Raw genomic sequence first — 17857 nt, forward strand, 5'->3', positions numbered from 1 at the left:
TGGTCTTCCTGAGCCAATGTAAGTTGAAGAAGAGAACATGGGCTCTGGCATCAAACAGACCAGCATCAAATGCTGCTCCCAGGCTGTGCAATGTCAGGCAAATGTCTTCCCCTCTCTGAGCCTCATCTTCCTTATCTCTTGCCTTCCTCAATGCTACCTTCAAGGGCTGTTGGTGCTTAAATGAGGCAAGGTACAGCAGCACCCCCAAATTGGAGCCAGGCACCAAGGAGGCACCCAAAAGGAGGTAATTTCCTTTCCAGTCCTCTGACTCTGCATCTAGCTTTGGCTGGATGTCTTTGTCTCGCCTCCTCTGCATCTCTCTGTGCTCCTCTGTGTCTCTCTTCTTCCCTCTGGGATTTGGGACTCTATGTCTCCATCTGTCTGTGCCTCCATTGCTCTGTGTGTTTTTATCTTTCTTCCCTTCTCTCTACCTGTCTCTGGAACCCTACCTCATCTCTCTGTGTGTCTGCATTTGATTTTTGTGGGGGTTTGGGTTTTGTGGGGGGTTTTTTTGAGACAAGGGCCCAGGCTGGAGTGCAGTGGTACAGTCATAGCTCACTGCAGCGTCAACCTTCTAGGCTCAAGCGATCTTCCTGCCTCAGCCTTCCAAGTAGGCGGGACTACAGGTGCACACACCACGCCTGGCTAATTTTTGTATTTTTTTGGTAAAGCTGAAATTTCACCATGTTGTCCAGGTTGATCTTGAACCCTTGAGCTCTAAGCTATCTGCCCGCCTCAGCCTCCCAAAGTGCTGGGACTACAGTGTGTGTCTGAATTTGAATTCCTGTATCACATGTTTCTGTATTCCTATATCTCTGTCTCTCACTGTCTGCATCTCTATAGATTTCTGTATGTCTCTGTATTCCATCTTTCTCTCCCTGTCTTTCTCTCTGTACATCTGTCTCTGTCTCCACCATTCTATTTCCCCATTTCTGTTTCTGTGTCTCCATCTCTCTTTCCTTCCCTTTCTCTCTATGTCTCTGTCTCTGCCTCCATCACTTTGCCTATTTCCCCATCTCTCTGCTTCTCTGTGTCTCCACCTCTCTATCTCCTTGCCTGTCTCACTGCCTTACCCTGACCGACTTCCCTCTGCCACTCAATCCATCTCTCTGGGCCATCCCTGTCCCACTTCCTGGCCTGATGCCCAGTCTAAAACACACATCCCTGAATCAGCATTTTCCTCCAATTCCAGAAATACTGTCAGCGCTGCAGTGGTGGCAGGGATGGCCATAGCCCTGGCCAAAGGGTGTGTCTCCCCACCTCCCCGTTCTCAGTGTTTGCTCTCTCCAGGGGGAGCACCAGAACAAGTGAGTCTGTGTTTACACACATGTGTGCATGCCTCTGAGTGTATCTGCACCTACTTCCAGGCACATTTGTGTGTGAATCTGTAGGTATTTGTGAAAACTCATTCAATCAGTCATCCATCCATCCATCCCTTCATCTATTTCTCCAACATCCACCCATCCATCCTCTAACTCTTCATCTATCCAATCATCCATTCAATCATCCATCCCTCCACCTAGCCATCCACTCATCCCTCCCTTCATCTATTTCTCCAAAATCCATCCATCCTTTATCTAATTCTCCATCTACCCATCCAATCATCTATCCATCCACCCAACCCTCCACTCATCCATCCCTTTATTTATTCCTGCAGCATCCATCCATCCATCCATCCTGTCATCCACTCATCTATCCATTCCTTCATCTATTTCTCCAACATCCGTCCATCCATCCACCAATCCATCCATCTTCTATCCATTCAACCACTTACTCATTCATCCCTTCATCTATTTCTGCAGCTTCCATCCATCCCATCCAACCATCCACTCATCCATCCCTTCATCTATTCCTCCAACATCCATCCATCTATCCACCAATCTATCTATCCTCTATCCATTCAGCCATTCACTCATCCATCCCTTCATCTATTTCTGCAGTATCCATCTATCCATCCCCACTCTAACTCTTCATCTATCCATCCAATCATCCATGTATGCACCCAACCATCCACTCTTTCATCTGTCCATTCCTTCATCTATTCCTCCAACATCCATCTTATCCATCCACCCATTCACTCATCCACCTATCCGTCCATCCCTTCATCTATCCTTCCAGCATCTATCCAGTCATGCACCCATCCATCAATATATCATAGATTCATACATTCCTCCACTTATCCATTCACATGTTCATTCATTTATTCAACCAACCAATATGTATTGAGTGCCTACCATGTGCCAGGTACTGTGCCAGGCAGCTGGGACACAGCTATGAACAAAACAAAGTGCCACTCCTACGGAGCTTGTGTGCTTGACAGTCCTCAAGGTGCCAAACTCCCCCCTGCCCCCAGGTCTTACGTGAGCTGTCCCTTCTCCCTGGAGCATTTCTCCTCTCTTCTCTCATCTTCACCACCTGGCTTATGCCTACTCATCCTTCTGAGCTCAACTGAAAAGTCACTTGCTCAGGAACTTCCCTGACCTCTCTCAAACACATAGCACAATGGATGTTCCTTCCTAGCATTGATCCTAGTATGAGGATCCTAGTATGTGTAGTTATTTGATTATTTTCTGTCTCTTCCACTAGACCATGAGCTCTTCCAACCCTGGAATTTTAGTCTGTTTTCTTCCCAGATGAATCCCTGCTGCCTAAAAAAAATGCCTGGCAGCCGGGCGCAGTGGCTCACGCTTGTGATCCCAGCACTTTGGGAGGCCGAGGCGGGTGGATCACGAAGTCAGGAGATTGAGACCATGGTGAAACCCCGTCTCTACTAAAAATACAAAAAAATTAGCTGGGCGTGGTGGCGGGCGACTGTAGTCCCAGCTACTCGGAGAGGCTGAGGCAGGAGAATGGCGTGAATCCGGGAAGCGGAGCTTGCAGTGAGCCGAGATCGCGCCATTGCACTCCAGCCTGGGCGACAGAGCGAGACTCCGTCTCAAAAAACAAACAAACAAACAAACAAACAAAAAAATGCCTGGCACACATTAGGTGCTCAGAAAGTATTTCTCAAATGACTGCATGAATTGAGTTGAATGAATATGAAAGATTCTATCTCTGTCTCCTGGCTCCCTGTCTGGTGCCCTTCATATTGTTCTATACTCCTAGCAGCAGTAGCATGCAAGTCCTCAAATGGGTCCTAGATGCAAACAGCATGGTGGCTAAAGGCAAGGGCTCTGGATTCAGATCCACTCCGTTTTTTGTGTTTTCTTTTTGTTTTTTGAGACAAGGTCTCACTCTGACATCCAGGCTGGAGTGCAGTGGCACAATCATGGCTCACTGTACTCCAGCCTGGATGTAAATGCACATCCATCTGGGGGGATGCAAGAAGGCACAAGGATGGGACTCTGGGCAGCCTCCATTTCCCCACAGCCTCGACTTCTGGGGCTCAAGCAATCCTCCCACCTCAGCCTCCCCCCAAGCAGGTGGGACTACAGGTGTGTGCCACCATGCCCGGCTTAATTTTGTATTTTTGGTAAAGATGAGGTCTCACTATGTTGTCCAGGCAAGTCTCGACTCCTGAGCTCAAAGGATCCTCTCGCCTTCGGCCTCCCAAAGTGCTGGGATTACAGGTGTGAGCCACTGCACCTGGTCCAGACCCATACAGTTTTTCATCTCCACTCACACTTTCCAGACGTGTGATCTTGGGCAGAGTACTTCCCTTGCTGAGCCTCAATTTCCTCACTTGTCAAGTCCAGCTAAAGTTTAAATGAGCAAATGCATTTAATTTTTATTTATGACAACACTAAACACTAGCCATTTTTCCTAAGCACCTTCCATGAATTTAATTTAACCTTCAAAATAACCCAATGAGATAGAATATGATTTTTTTCTTTCTTTCTTTCTTCTTTTTTTTTTTTTTTGAGACAGAGTTTCACTCTTGTTGCCCAGGCTGGAGTGCAATGGCATGATCTTGGTTCACTGCAACCTCTGCCTCCTGGGTTCAAATGATTCTCCTGCTTCAGCCTCCTAACTAGCTGAGATTACAGGCATGTGCCACCACGTCTGGCTAATTTTTGTATTTTTAGTAGAGACGGGGTTTCTCCATGTTGGTCAGGCTGGTCTCAAACTCCCGACCTCAGGTGATGTGCCAGCCTCGGCCTCCCAAAGGGCTGGGATTACAGGCATGAGCCACCACACCCAGCCAGAGTATGATTTTTTAAAAGTATTATTATCTGCACTTACAGAGAGGGAAACTGAGGCATGGAGAATATAAGTAACCCCTCTGAGGTTGCATAGAGAGGGGAGCAGAGCTGGGATTTGAATCCCAGTGCTCTGCCCCCAAAGTCACACAGAAAACCAGTGCACTACGGCTGCCTCTCAATGCCTGGGCAGCCTCGGAATCCGAGCGTCTCTTTGGAAACGTGTCATGGCAGCCTGGCAAGCCCATCTGTGTGCCCATCTCTTGAGTGTGTGCATCACTGCGTGTCTCTCCCTGTGGAACAGGGCAACCTGTAGACCCTGGGCAGGCCCAGCAGGGTTCAAGGGTCGGGCTGTGGGAGTCGGCATCGGGACCTGCACTCGTGGTCTGTAGGTTTACACCCGCACATGCTTCCCTGGGTGTAAACGCACATCCATCTGGGGGGATGCAAGAAGCCGCAAGGAAGAGACTCTAGGCAAACCTGGGAGGCATTTCTGGGGGTTCTGTGGTAGGATAATGGCTGCAAAATGTACACATAGGCAGCAATAGGGGTAGGGTGTAATCTAATTAGAGGGAGGGCCCAGGATGCTTGCTCAAAGTTGTATTTGCAGAAGCAGCAAGCAATTTTTACTTTTATTTACTTATTTATTTTGACATTTTTATTTCTTGCTCTAAATATTTATTTATTTATTCATATTTATATTTATTTTTGAGACAGGGTCTCACTCTGTCGCCCAGGCTGGAGCCCAGTGGCACAATCTTGGCTCACTGACTGCAACCTTCACCTTCCGTGTTCAAGTGATCCTCCTGCCTCAGCCCCCCAAGTAGCTAGGACTACAGGCATGCGTCACCACACCCAGCTAATTTTTGTATTTTTTATAGAGACAGGGTTTTGCCATGTTGCCCAAGCTGGTCTTGAACTCCTGAGCTCACGTGATCCGCCCACTTGGCCTCCCAAAGTGCTAGGATTACAGTCATGAGCCACTGCACCTGGCTATTTATTCGTGAGTTGGGGTCTTGCTTTGTTCTCCAGGCTGGATGGAGTACAATGGTGCAATCATAGCTCACTGCAGCCTCAAAATCCTGGGCTAGGCCGGACGCAGTGGCTCACGTCTGTAATCCTAGCACTTTGGGAGGCCGAGGCTAGTGGATCACAAGGTCGGGAGATCGAGACCACGGCGAAACCCCGTCTCTACTAAAAATAAAAAAAAAATTAGCCAGGCGCGGTGGCAGGCGCCTGTAGTCCCAGCTACTCAGGAGGCTGAGGCAGGAGAATGGAGTGAACACAGGAGGCAGAGCTTTCAGCGAGCCGAGATCGCGCCACTGCACTCCAGCCTGGGCGACAGAGCGAGACTCTGTCTCAAAAAAAAAAAAAAAACCTGGGCTCCAGCAATCCTCCCACCTCAGCCTCCTGCGTAGGTGGGACTACAGGCACGTGCCACCAAACCCACTAGTTTGGTTTTGTTTTGGTTTTTTGTTTTTTTTGTTTTGTAGAGATGGAGTCTCACTATGTTGTCCAGGATAGTCTCAAACTCCTGGCTTCAAACGATCCTCCCACTTTGGCCTCCCAAAGTGTTGGGATTTACAGGTGTCAGCCCAGCCTTTGATTTTTACTTAGAGGTTGTATTTATTTGGATGTCACTGATTGAGAGCACTGAGGGGGCCTCCGAGCCACCTCTCCAGGCTATGTAGATCTAGATCAGGCTTGTCCAACCCATGGCCTAAGGCCCGCATGCAGCCCAGGACAGCTTTGAATGCGGCACAACACAAATTTTTAAACTTTCTTAAAACATTATGAGATTTTTTGTGTGATTTTTTTTTTTTCATCAGCTATTGTTACTGTTAGTGTATTTTGTGTGTAGCCCAAGACAACAATGCAGCCCAGGGAAGCCGAAAGATTGGACGCCCCTGATCTAGACCTTACCCAAGGGATTTAACCTCCATGGGCCTCAGTTCTCTCCTCTGTGAAATGGGAATGTCATAATTGCACCCAAGTGAAAATTAAATGAGAAAACGCTTTCAAAGCACTTAGCACTTCACCACTTATAGGAAGTGACAATTGCCATTAACTGCTATTAATATACCAGAAACTGTTACTCATTGCTTTTGAGAAATATTCATTAAGTACCTAGTTGGTACCAATGTTTTGTCTACACTGACTGGTTTTTCAAACTGTGGATCCCTTAGGAAATAAGTTTATGGTGTGTATTTTGCTGATGAGGAAATGGGGCCTCAGAGCAAGAGGCGCACACAGGCAGGAGTTGGCCCAGGTGGGATTCAAACCCAGGTCCTGCTAGTACCTCTATCCTGGCTGTGGCACTGTACCTTTGAGTCTCAGCTTCCGCTCCTACCACCGGCCTTCAGAGTGGCTCAGGTTGGAGGGCCTGAAGTCCTGGGTTCCTGGGAAGTGGGGCCTGGGGTCCCCGGACTTCTACCTCTGTGAGATAGCGGGGCGGAGAACTGGGCCCCCGGACCCTGGAGAAGCAGCACGTCACGATCCTAGATCTCTGGCTCCCCAGTGTGGAAACCCACTGGGTCTTTGCTGCCTTGGTCCCGGGCAATCTCCCTGCTTCTTTGCTGAGGCCAAGTGATTTCGGCTTTCTTGCCGCGGGTTCGGAGTGGGGGAAGGAGGGGGTGCAGGGGGAGGAGCCGCGGACCTGCGACAGTGGCGAGGGGAGGAGCCGAGCCAGCACCGCGGCGGGCGCGCGGGGCTGCGGCGGCGGCGGCGGCAGCGGCGGCTCCGGGTGAGTCCGCTCCTCCCCCTCCTCCTGCCACAGCCCCAGCCCCAGCCAAATCCCGGGGGTCGGCCCCGGCGCATGGGGGTAGGGTAGATGCAGAAGCGCGTGGATCTCGGACCGGGGAGTGGGAGCGCGGCAGCGCTCTCTGACCACCCCGGGGGAGGGGCACGTGGCCCTGGAAGAGGGTCCCGAAACACCTGGGTGTACCCCACCCCTCGCCCACCGATCCCCAGCGCGGGGGGATCGTTTCCCCATTCCGTGGCCCCTAAGGACTTAGGGCTCCGTGGCTTTTCGAAGTCCTGGACATCGTTCCCCTCCCCTGCAGCGTCTTGGGACCCCAGCATCTTAACCCCCCCCAAACCTTAAAAAAAAAAATCCCATCCTCTCTGCAGCCCGGAGAGGCATTAAGGACTTCAACTCCCAGCAGACCCTCCAGCGCCGGGTCTATGAAGCCGCAGCAGCGCGAGCGCGAGACCTGCCGGGAATTGTAGTCTCTAAGCCCTTAACGGGAGCTGGGGGCCCGGAGGTGGGAGGGGGTGGCCGGGCTCCCAGTGGGTCGCCTGGGGTCAGGCAGCTGGCTCGAGTAGGGCAAGATGCGACTGTTAAGCTGAGCTTTTTCTCCCGGCCTCAGCCCCTAGATCAGACATCCCCTCTCATTACCCGGCGCGTGGGAACGGGTCCACAGCCCCTTGTCCGCCCTAGAACCCCCATGGGCTGCCGCCCGCCGCCGCCTCGGCTGCCACCCAGGACACGGCAGAGATAAGCGCAGGTGAGTGTGACCATGCCTGTCTTGGAGTCCTGGCCTTCTGCAGCACCCCCACGACACCTGTCCATCTGTGAGCCCTGGTCTGTCTGTTCCTAATTCCCCTGCATCCCCTTCAACCCATCTTGATGCCTGGCTCCGAGCCATGTGTCACTAATTCCCCCTCTCCCCACATCCACCTCTCCTTCCTAGCCTCCTCTCATTTATGTGCTCATTGAACCTTCCCTTATGAACCCATGTCTGTCTGCCCAGCCCTCCTCTCTCCTTTTGTCTATCTGCGATCTCTAGCCATCATCTACTGTCCTTGCCCACCCATTCATCCTCCCATTCGACCGTTTCTCTTTCAAAGATATTTCTGCCCACACTCCTGCCTGCCCCTCTTCACCGTCTCTCGTCCTCTCGTCTCTCAAGCCCCCGTGAATTAATTACACCTCGGTTCATTCCTTGTCACTGTCCATCCCAAGTCTCAATCCTTGACTTTCCTTCTGCCTGCCTGTTCACCTCTCCATCTCTTCGGAGTCTCAGTCTGCCCTTCACATTATCTCTGTCTCCCCTCCCTGTATCTCTCCCTCCCTCAACTTGGTCCCCATCTCTGCATCTCCATCTCTTCACCCCCAGCTCCCACCATACCTATCCACCTCCTATCTCTCTACCCGCATCCATCCTTGTCTCCTGGCCCTCCCCGTGTCTACCCCAGTCTGGCCTCCTTGATCCCTGGACCCTCCAACTGCTTTCCTACCCTAAGCCCTTGTCATCCTGCTCCTGCCGTCTCAAATGCTTTTCTTTAAAATGCTTTTCCCACCCTGGCGCCACTGCCCACCGCCTGTGGCTGGCTCCATGTCACCCTTAAGGTTTGGAAGAGCCCTCCCTGACCGCCCCCCTCTGAGTTCCTTTGTGACACATCCTCCAGCTGTGTCCTGTGGAGCGCTTCTCACAGACAGTCTGAGAGTGACTGGTTTGTGTATGTGTTTTTGTTTGCTTGTTTACTCTGTGTCTCCTCTCATTGGATTGTGACACCAGGAGGTCAGGGAACTCCAGGACCTTGTTCTCTGCTGGATTCGCAGCAACCAGCACAGCACGTAGGGTGTACTTGGTGCTGGATGGATGTTTGTTGAATGAATGAATGATGAATGGCTGGCACCTTGTCTGCTCATCCTTAACTCCCATTCCTTCCTCTGTGCAGCCCTAATCTTTGTTTCCTCATTTGTCCATCCCTTTATTTGTGCATCCTCATTCTTAGCCCCTTCCCTGCCCTTCTCCGTCTCTTCCTCCTTGTTCATTTGTCCCTGTTCTCTGTCCTCTACTCCACTCATGCCCATCTCTGTCCCCTTGACTTACCCAGTCCCTGTTACTATCTCCGTCCATAATTTCTGCCCTCTTGTCTGTCCATTCCTAATTCCTTTTCTTTGTCCATCCCTCTCTAATACCTGTCACCTTATCCTTCTTCCTCAAATCTCCATCCCTAATCCATCTGCCCCTAATCTCTGTCCCCTTTGCCCATCCTTCCTTTGCTCGGTGTCTCATTCCACCCTTATCTCCGCACCTGCCCACCCTGCACTCCCATTCTGTTTCCCATCTGCACCCTTGCCCCATCCCTCCCACGCACAGGACCCGACGGCCACCATGTCAGGAGACTATGAGGATGACCTCTGCCGGCGGGCACTCATCCTGGTCTCGGACCTCTGTGCGCGGGTCCGAGATGCTGACACCAACGACAGGTGCCAGGAGTTCAATGACCGAATCCGAGGCTATCCCCGGGGTCCGGATGCAGGTCAGCACCCCTGCCTGTCTTGGCCAGCCCCCTGCCTGCACTATGGCCAGGAGACTCAGAGCAGAACTGCTCAGCTTTCCATTGCTTGTGGGGTCAGTCCCTCGTAGAGTCTTGCCCCCATCCTGCCTGCTGCTGCCCCTCTCCCAAATCTCTGATCCAAGGAGAAGGAGCTGTGTGGTCCACTTTTTGAGTTTTGCCCTGTGGGCCTCCCTCCGACTACCACCACCAAATGCCCCCTTCAGATATCTCTGTGCATCTTGTGTAAATCTCAGGCTCTTGAGTCGGACTGACTTGTTTGGGTTCAAGTCCCATCTCCCTCACTTTATTAATAACTGCATGGCTGTAGGTAAGTGACTTTTCTTCTGGGACTCAGTCTCCTCATCTGGAAAATGGGGATAATAAAAGGGATGCTTCATAGAGCAGATGAAAGACGTAAATCATGTAACACCTGGGAAGCACTTAGAACAATGCTGGGCACATAGTGGTCGTTCATTCAATGCTGGGATTCACTTACTGAGCGCCAACTGTGGCCAGGCAGCATGCGAGGTCCTTTGCACATCTCAATGATTACTCACAGTGACCCTTTGTGGAGCATATGCTCCCCATTTTCAACAGAGGAAACTGAGGCTGAGAAGGGTCAAGTGACCTGTCCAAGGTCACATAGCTAGAAAGCAGCAGGGTTCTGGGAATGAGGAAACATTATGAGTGCCACTGTCCGGATGAGGAAACGGTGACCAGAGGAAGCATGTGCTGAGTGATTACAACCACAGTCACACTTGCTGAGCACCAGGGCAGGGCCTGGCACCTCATGTGCAGGATGCCCAGGTGACAGTCATGAGGGATAAGGCTGAGAGAGCAGCAGTCACTTGCCCAGAGGCTCAATGGTAGCAGAGGCAGAATTGAATCCTGCATAGTCTAGTACAGCACTGTAGTCTGGGGGTGCCCACGACCACCCTCAGGTTCAATGATTTGCTGGAATCATTGACTCGCCTGGCAGGCTTAAACAACCTGATCTCTATAAAGTACTGAGCTATCTGGTATGTAATCACCCCTCAAGATATGTTTGTTATTATCTTCCACATGTGATTTACCTTCTGTATTCCTTCAAACTACTATAAGAGGGAAGAACTGATTTTTCCTACTTGGAAAATAGGAAATGTAAGGTTCAGAGTGGTTAAGATATGTTCCCAAGGCCACACAGCAACCGTGATTTAAACCCTTCCCTGCCTAACTGTCTCATGCAGGGTCCATGCTTCCTTGACCATCTCTGAGCATTTTGGAGGACCTTGGTGCTACCTCACATGTTGTGTTCTATTATAGAGAGGCAGCAAAGTCTAGTGATTAAGAGAATAAAATCTGGAGAGAGACTGCTGCATTCAAATCTCAGAACAGTCATTTATTACTTGTAAAACCTTAAACAAATCACTGAATCTCTCTGTGTCTCGGTTTCCTCATCTTTAAAATGGTTATATAGAACTACTGGGCTGGGCACAGTGGCCACATCTGTAATCACAGCACTTTGGGAGGTCAAGGTGGAAAGACTGCTTGAGGCCAGGAATTTGAGACCAGCCTGGGCAACATAGCAAGACCTCGTCTCTACAAAAAAATTTAAAAGTTAGCCAGGTGTGATAGCACATACCTGTAGTTCCAGCTTCTTGGGAGGCTGAGGTAAGAGGATTGCTTGAGCCCAGGAGTTTGAGGGTGCAGTGAGCTGTGATTATGCCACTGCACTCCAGCCTGAGTAACAGAGATTCCATCTCTAAAAAAATACAATACTTAACCTTGTAGAGTTGTAGAACATAAATTAAGTAATACATGTAAAGTGCCTGGCACTTGCGATTGCATGGACAATTGCATGGCAAATATGAAGGGTTAACTCTTTGGGGACAGCAGAGGGAGGATGTACTGTGACCCCATCCTGACCCCTACCTCTGTCCTTGTTCTCTCCAGACATCTCCGTGAGCCTGCTGTCGGTCATCGTGACATTCTGTGGCATTGTCCTTCTGGGTGTCTCTCTCTTCGTGTCCTGGAAGTTGTGCTGGGTGCCCTGGCGGGACAAGGGAGGCTCGGCAGTGGGCGGTGGCCCCCTGCGCAAAGACCTAGGCCCTGGTGTCGGGCTGGCAGGCCTGGTAGGCAGCGGCGGGCACCACCTGGGGGCTGGCCTGGGTGGCCATCCTCTGCTGGGCGGCCCACACCACCATGCCCATGCCGCCCACCATCCACCCTTTGCTGAGCTGCTGGAGCCAGGCAGCCTGGGTGGTTCTGACACCCCTGAGCCCTCCTACTTGGACATGGACTCGTATCCAGAGGCTGCAGCAGCAGCAGTGGCCGCTGGGGTCAAACCGAGCCAAACATCCCCTGAGCTGCCCTCTGAGGGGGGAGCAGGCTCGGGGTTGCTCCTGCTGCCCCCCAGTGGTGGGGGTTTGCCCAGTGCCCAGTCACATCAGCAGGTCACAAGCCTGGCACCCACCACCAGGTGAGAGAGGATACTGGGTTGGGGGTCCACTCTGAACTTCTGCTCCTCCTCTGTGTCTCTTTCCTATCTATGGCTCTTATGAGTTTGGGATTTGGAGGGGAATCGGGGTATTGACTCCTGGATCTTAGGGAAAGAGGAGTCTGGGGCCCTAGACTCCTGGATCTGAGGGAGGTTGGGGCTGTGGGGTCTAGACCCCTTGGACCAGAAGGAGTAGGGGACTGGGGGCCTGAATTCCTGGGTCCAGAGGGAGGAGACTGGGGGCAGGACTTAGGACAGGAAAGTAGAGGAGAATGAGGTTGGATCCCCAAGTCCCCTGTGGCACAAGGCAGATCACCCCCTTTCTCCCTAAGCCGGGATTGGTAGTCGGACCTGGAGTTCCTTCGTTCATTATTCCTCAATATACATGTAAATGTATATTGAGCACTAATATAAACTAGGCCTGAGAGGGGTGTTAGGAAAACACCAGACTCTGCCCTCCTGTCACTCACAGTGCAGGGGAGGCGGCCCCCAGACTGGCTGTGCTGGTGTAGCCAGGTTGGTGAGACAGGAAAGCGGCTCAGGGAACCGCAGCTCGGAGAAGGCTGGGAGCTTCCTGGAGGTTGAGCTGTCTCAGCTGAGACCCGCAGGCTGAGGGAGAGTTAGGAAGGCAAAGAAGCAGGGCTGTGACCTGGGCATTCCAGGTGAAAGGAGCGGCCCAGGCAAAGACAAGAGGAGAACGAGATCCTAGTGCATTGTGAGGACAGCCCACACCAAGGGGACAGCCAGGGCACCAAGCCTTAGTCACCAAGGCATGAGAATAAGTTTGAAAAAAAGAAAACTTCAGGCTGGGCCCAGTGGCTCATGCTTGTAATCCCAGCACTTTGGAAGGCCAAGGTGGGCAGATCACTTGAGGTCAGGAGTTCGAGACCAGCCTGGCCAATATGGTGAAACCCCATCTCTACTAAAAATACAAAAAAAAAAAAAAAAATAGTTGGGCATGGTGGTGTGTGTCTGTAATCCCAGATACTCAGGAGGCTGAGACAGGAGAATCTCTCGAACCTGGGAGCCAAGATTGCACCACTGTACTCCAGCCTGGGCAGCAGAGCGAGACTCCATCTCAAAAAAAAAGAAAGAAGAAAGAAAGAAAGAGAGAGAGAGAGTGAAAGAAAGAAAGAAAGAAAGAAAGAAAGAAAGAAAGAAAGAAAGAAAGAAAGAAAGAAAGAAAGAGAAAAGAAAAAAGAAAAAGAAAAGAAAAAAGAAAACTCCAGAGATGTGGCTATGGACACTAGACCACATGGGGCTTTGAGTGCCCGCCTGAGGGTCTGGGACTTTGTCCTGAGGGCACTGAGGAGCCATGGGAGGGCCGTGAGCAAGGGAGGGGCAGGCTCAGCTCTGGGTGTAGAAGGAACCCTCTGGGGCCATATGGGGGTGGGTTGGAGGGAGACACTGGAGGCTGAGAGTCCAGGAGAGGGCAAGGCCTGAGCTGTGACCAGGACAGTGGGGATAGAGAGATGGCCAGGGAGATTAACAGAAGGGCAGAAGAGGGTTCAAAGAAGGTCTGTGTTATGTGGGGCGCCAGGGGTCCATGGAGAAGCATCCTGGGTCACCAGCTTGAGGTCCAAAGGAGGTTACTGGAAGCTGGTGCATGCACAGGTCTGGGCTGGAGCTAGCTTTGAAATGGAGAGAATGAGGCTGGGTGTGGTGGCTCACGCCTGTAATCCCAGCACTTTGGGAGGCCGAGGCAGGCCGATCATCTGAGGTCAGGAGTTTAAGACCAGCCTGACCAACATGGTGAAACCCCATCTCTGCTAAAAATATAAAAATTAGCCGGGTATGGTGGTGCGCACCTGTAATCCCAGTTACTCGGGAGGCTGAGGCGCTTGAACCTGGGAGGCAGACACTGCAGTGGGCCGAGATCACGCCTTTGCACTCCAGCCTGGGCGACAAGAGCAAAACTCCGTCTCAAAAAAGAAGGAAAGAAGGAAGGAAAGAAAGAAGGGAGGGAGGGAGGGAAGGAATGCCCCCAGATACCAATGGGGAAACTGAGGCTCAGAGAGCACAGTGGCTTCCTCAAGCTCACACAGTGAGCAAAGGAGGGGATTTGTGGCCACCTGGCTGGGGGATGGAGGGAAAGGCAGGGAGGAGTCTCCCAGGTCTCTGCATGCAGTCAAAGATCAGAGCCACTGACCTCACCTTGGTCTCCCCCCACCCCCTACAGGTACCCAGCCCTGCCCCGACCCCTCACCCAGCAGACTCTGACCTCCCAGCCGGACCCCAGCAGTGAGGAGCGGCCACCTGCCCTGCCCTTACCCCTGCCTGGCGGCGAGGAAAAAGCCAAACTCATTGGGCAAATTAAGCCAGAGCTGTACCAGGGGACTGGCCCTGGTGGCCGGCGGAGCGGTGGGGGCCCAGGCTCTGGAGAGGCAGGCACAGGGGCACCCTGTGGCCGCATCAGCTTCGCCCTGAGGTACCTCTATGGCTCAGACCAGCTGGTGGTGAGGATCCTGCAGGCCCTGGACCTCCCCGCCAAGGACTCCAACGGCTTCTCAGACCCCTACGTCAAGATCTACCTGCTGCCTGACCGCAAGAAAAAGTTTCAGACCAAGGTCCGGAGCAGTGGGCTGGACACTGGGGTCCCACAGAGAGGGAGCTAGGGGCCTGGACTCCTGGGTCTAAGGAAGCAGCGGCTGGGGGCCTGGACTCCTGGGTCTGAGGGAGGAGGGGCTTGTCCTGGACTCCTGGGTCTGATGGAGGAGGGGCTGGGGGCCTGGACTCCTGGGTCTGAGGGAGGAGGGGCTGGGGGCCTGGACTCCTGGGTCTGAGGGAAGAGGGGCTGGGGGCCTGGACTCCTGGGTCTGAGGGAGGAGGGGCTGGGGGCCTGGACTCCTGGATCCTGTGGAGGAGGGGCTGGGGGCCTGGACTCCTGGGTCTGAGGGAGGAGGGGTTGGGGGCCTGGACTCCTGGGTCTGAGGGAAGAGGGGCTGGGGCCTGGACTCCTGGATCCTGTGGAGGAGGGGCTGGGGGCCTGGACTCCTGGGTCTGAGGGAGGAGGGGCTGGGGGCCTGGACTCCTGGATCCTGTGGAGGAGGGGCTTATGGGCACGGTGTCTGTCTCCTATCACCCACCATCACCAGGTGCACAGGAAGACCCTGAACCCTGTCTTCAATGAGACATTTCAATTCTCGGTGCCCCTGGCCGAGCTGGCCCAACGCAAACTGCACTTCAGCGTCTATGACTTTGACCGCTTCTCACGGCACGACCTCATCGGCCAGGTGGTGCTGGACAACCTCCTGGAGCTGGCCGAGCAGCCCCCTGACCGCCCACTCTGGAGGGACATCGTGGAGGGCGGCTCGGTCAGTGGCCCTCTCCCCTGACCTTCCCCTTCCCAGGGCCCTGAGACGCCCCCGGGTTGCAAGCCCCCTGCCCTCAGAGTTCATAACTTCCTCACTTCTTGTCCCCACGTTTTTCTGTTAAAATGTATCACACTGGGGAAGACTGCAAACTTACAGGCAAGAATAGACAATGGGCCGGGCGCAGTGGCTCACGCCTATAATCCCAGCACTTTGGGAGGCCAAGGTGGGCAGATCACTTGAGGTTGGGAGTTTGAGACCAGCCTGGCCAACATGGAGAAACCCCATCTCTACTAAAAATACAAAAATTAGCCGGGCGTGGTGGCACATGCCTGTAATCCCAGCTACTCGGGAGGCTGAGGCAGGAGAATCACTTGAACCAGAAAGTGGAGGTTGTGGTGAGCAGAGATCATGCCATTGCACTCCAGCCTAGGCAACAAGAGCGAAACTCCGTCTCAAAAAAAAAAAAAAAAAAAAAGAACAGATAATGATACAATGGACACCTTTCCTCTCTTCAACATCGCCAAATGTTAGCATCAGGCCTGGATCCAGTTTTTCAACCTCTCACCCCCTTTGCCATCAGATGCCTTCCTGCCTCAACCCCATGACTTCTCCCCTCTCACCCCAGACTTCTTACCTTCCAACTTCCTGACTTTCCAATGTCTGGACTTCCAGAAGCCCCAATCCCTCTCTAATCTCTGAACTTCTGAATTTTCCCAAACCCTGACGTTGGAACTCTTTCATATTCTGACCCTCTGTTTTTTCATGGTCCCTGCCCAAATTCTGATAGCCTGATCCCCCAGGCCTCAGCCATCCTGGGATCCCCAATACGCAGACACTCCTCTAGTCTCCCAGCATGCAGATTATAGGGCCCAGTGGCTTCTTCCTTATTCCTTACTACCCCTGCCCTCTGGTATGTCATTCTCCCTGTACCCCCAATCCCTCCCCAGCCCCATTCTTAGGTACTTGTTGTGTGTGTGTCCTGAGCCCTTCTGCCCCACCAAATCTCAGATCCTCAACTCTACAGCGCCCCCGCTCCAATCTAATCTGTGGATTATCCAACATTCCAGTTCTCTGCCAATCTGGGGTAGCTGTGTGTGTGTTGTGGGGAGGGCGGCCTTCATATCAGGAGAGGACTAGACCTCCTCAAGATCCTTCCCTTCTCTGAGCCTTAGTTTCCCCATCTGTTCAATGACAGATGTCCAGTTGAGCTGGGTGCCTATAGCTCTTCCTGCAGGCTTCTTCATGGGGCTCTCCCCAGCCTGCCTGCTTGGCCCCTCAAGCCCAGCCTTTGAGATTGAAGTGCCCAGTTCCAAGGTCCCAGGGCCCCTGTGTGTTCCACCAGCTCCTACTCCCAGTCATCGCCCATGGCAGCCCCACGCCAGGGCCTTCTCTCTGTATCCATCTGGCCTCATTGTTGTGCTCACCCTTCTCATTTTCTCTGTCCATCATCATCACTCGAGGTTTTCCTCACTCATTCCACTGATTCGTACATTCTCTCTCTCTCTTTTTTTTTTCTTTTTTTTTTTTTTTGAGACAGAGTCTCTCTCTGTCACCGAGGCTGGAGTACAGTGGCGCAATCTCAGCTCACTGCAACCTCCACCTCCCAGGTTCAAGTGATTGTGATTCTCGTGCTTCAGTCACCCAAGTAGCTTGGATTACAGGCTCCCGGCACCACGCCCAGCTAATTTTTGTATTTTTAGTAGAGACGGGGTTTCGCCATGTTGGCCAGGCTGGTCTCGAACTCTTGAGCTCAGGTTATCTGCCCACCTCAGCCTCCCAAAGTGCTGGGATTACAGGCATCAGCCACTGCACCCAGCCTTCATTCATTTCTTCAACCACTGTTTTTTCAGGAGCAGGGCCTGGGGACCCCAGGCAGCCCTCGGCAGCTCCAGGTCCAGGCGGTCGGGCCTTGTGTCAGGGGCCAGGGTTATGGGGAGGCACAGGAGGAGCCTCTGCAGGGCTGTGGGGGATCTGGGAGCTTGTGGAACGAGGGGAGTCTCAAAGGCCAAGAAGGAGATAGAGGGAAGAATGTTCTGGCAGAGAGGCGCCCGGCCAGATGCCCTGAGGGGAGCGAGTAGGGAGTCCAGGGCCCTGGGTGGGCACAGTTGGGAGGCTGCAGGGCTAGGCCAGGTTGGTCAAAGCTCCCAGCTAGCTCCAGCGTGGCTCCAGCCTGTGTGTCAAGGTTGGGGGCGGTCCTGGAAACTTCGGTGGAGGTTGATGAATCTCCTGCCCTCTCTCAGGCTGGTTTGTGTGTGTGTCTGCTTGGTCTTTGTCCCACTCTATCTGAGTCAACCTCTCTCTCTCTCTCTCTCTCGTGGTGCAGGGAGTAGGGTGTCTGAGTCTAGGTTTCTCTCTCGCTCTCTGGTCTCTGCCCCTCCACTCTAATTCTAGGTAACTATCACTCTCTCTGGGTCTTTATGCACCCCCAAGCCACTGTCTCTGGCCATCTCTCTCTCTGGGCCTCTGTCTCTCTCTGAGTCTCTCTCTCTATATCTCTCTCTCTCTCTTTCTCTCTCTGGGTCTCTGTACCCCCTGTCTCTGGGCTTCTGTCTCTCTCTGGGTCTCTGTCCCCCTCTCTCTGGGTCTCTGTCCTCCTCTCTCTCTGGGTCTCTGTCCCTCTCTCTCTCTGGGTCTCTGTC

At 52.8% G+C, this 17857-nt stretch overlaps 1 protein-coding gene across 6 annotated transcripts in view; it reads left to right on the top strand.

Moving 5' to 3' along the window:
- LOC116464056 (synaptotagmin-3) overlaps positions 1–15443 on the top strand; it is a 27846-nt gene extending 12403 nt beyond the window's left edge. The window contains exons 1-6 of one of the 6 annotated variants that reach the window (XM_032147330.2): positions 6795–6882; positions 7508–7645; positions 7832–9410; positions 11361–11886; positions 14084–14471; positions 15000–15443. In XM_032147330.2, the coding sequence (XP_032003221.1) occupies positions 8759–9410; positions 11361–11886; positions 14084–14471; positions 15000–15239 (1806 nt within the window). In that variant the 5' untranslated portion in view covers positions 6795–6882; positions 7508–7645; positions 7832–8758 and the 3' untranslated portion in view covers positions 15240–15443. Of the gene's footprint in view, positions 1–6794; positions 6883–7258; positions 7646–7831; positions 9411–11360; positions 11887–12888; positions 13326–14083; positions 14472–14999 lie in introns of those variants that run through there. The other 5 variants (XM_058434961.1, XM_058434962.1, XM_032147332.2 and 2 more) reach the window with 5 other exon arrangements.
- The last annotated feature ends 2414 nt before the right edge of the window (positions 15444–17857 follow it).

This window comes from Hylobates moloch, unplaced genomic scaffold (genome assembly GCF_009828535.3).
Source record: "Hylobates moloch isolate HMO894 unplaced genomic scaffold, HMol_V3 SCAFFOLD_148, whole genome shotgun sequence".
Taxonomy (NCBI): Eukaryota; Metazoa; Chordata; class Mammalia; order Primates; family Hylobatidae; genus Hylobates; species Hylobates moloch.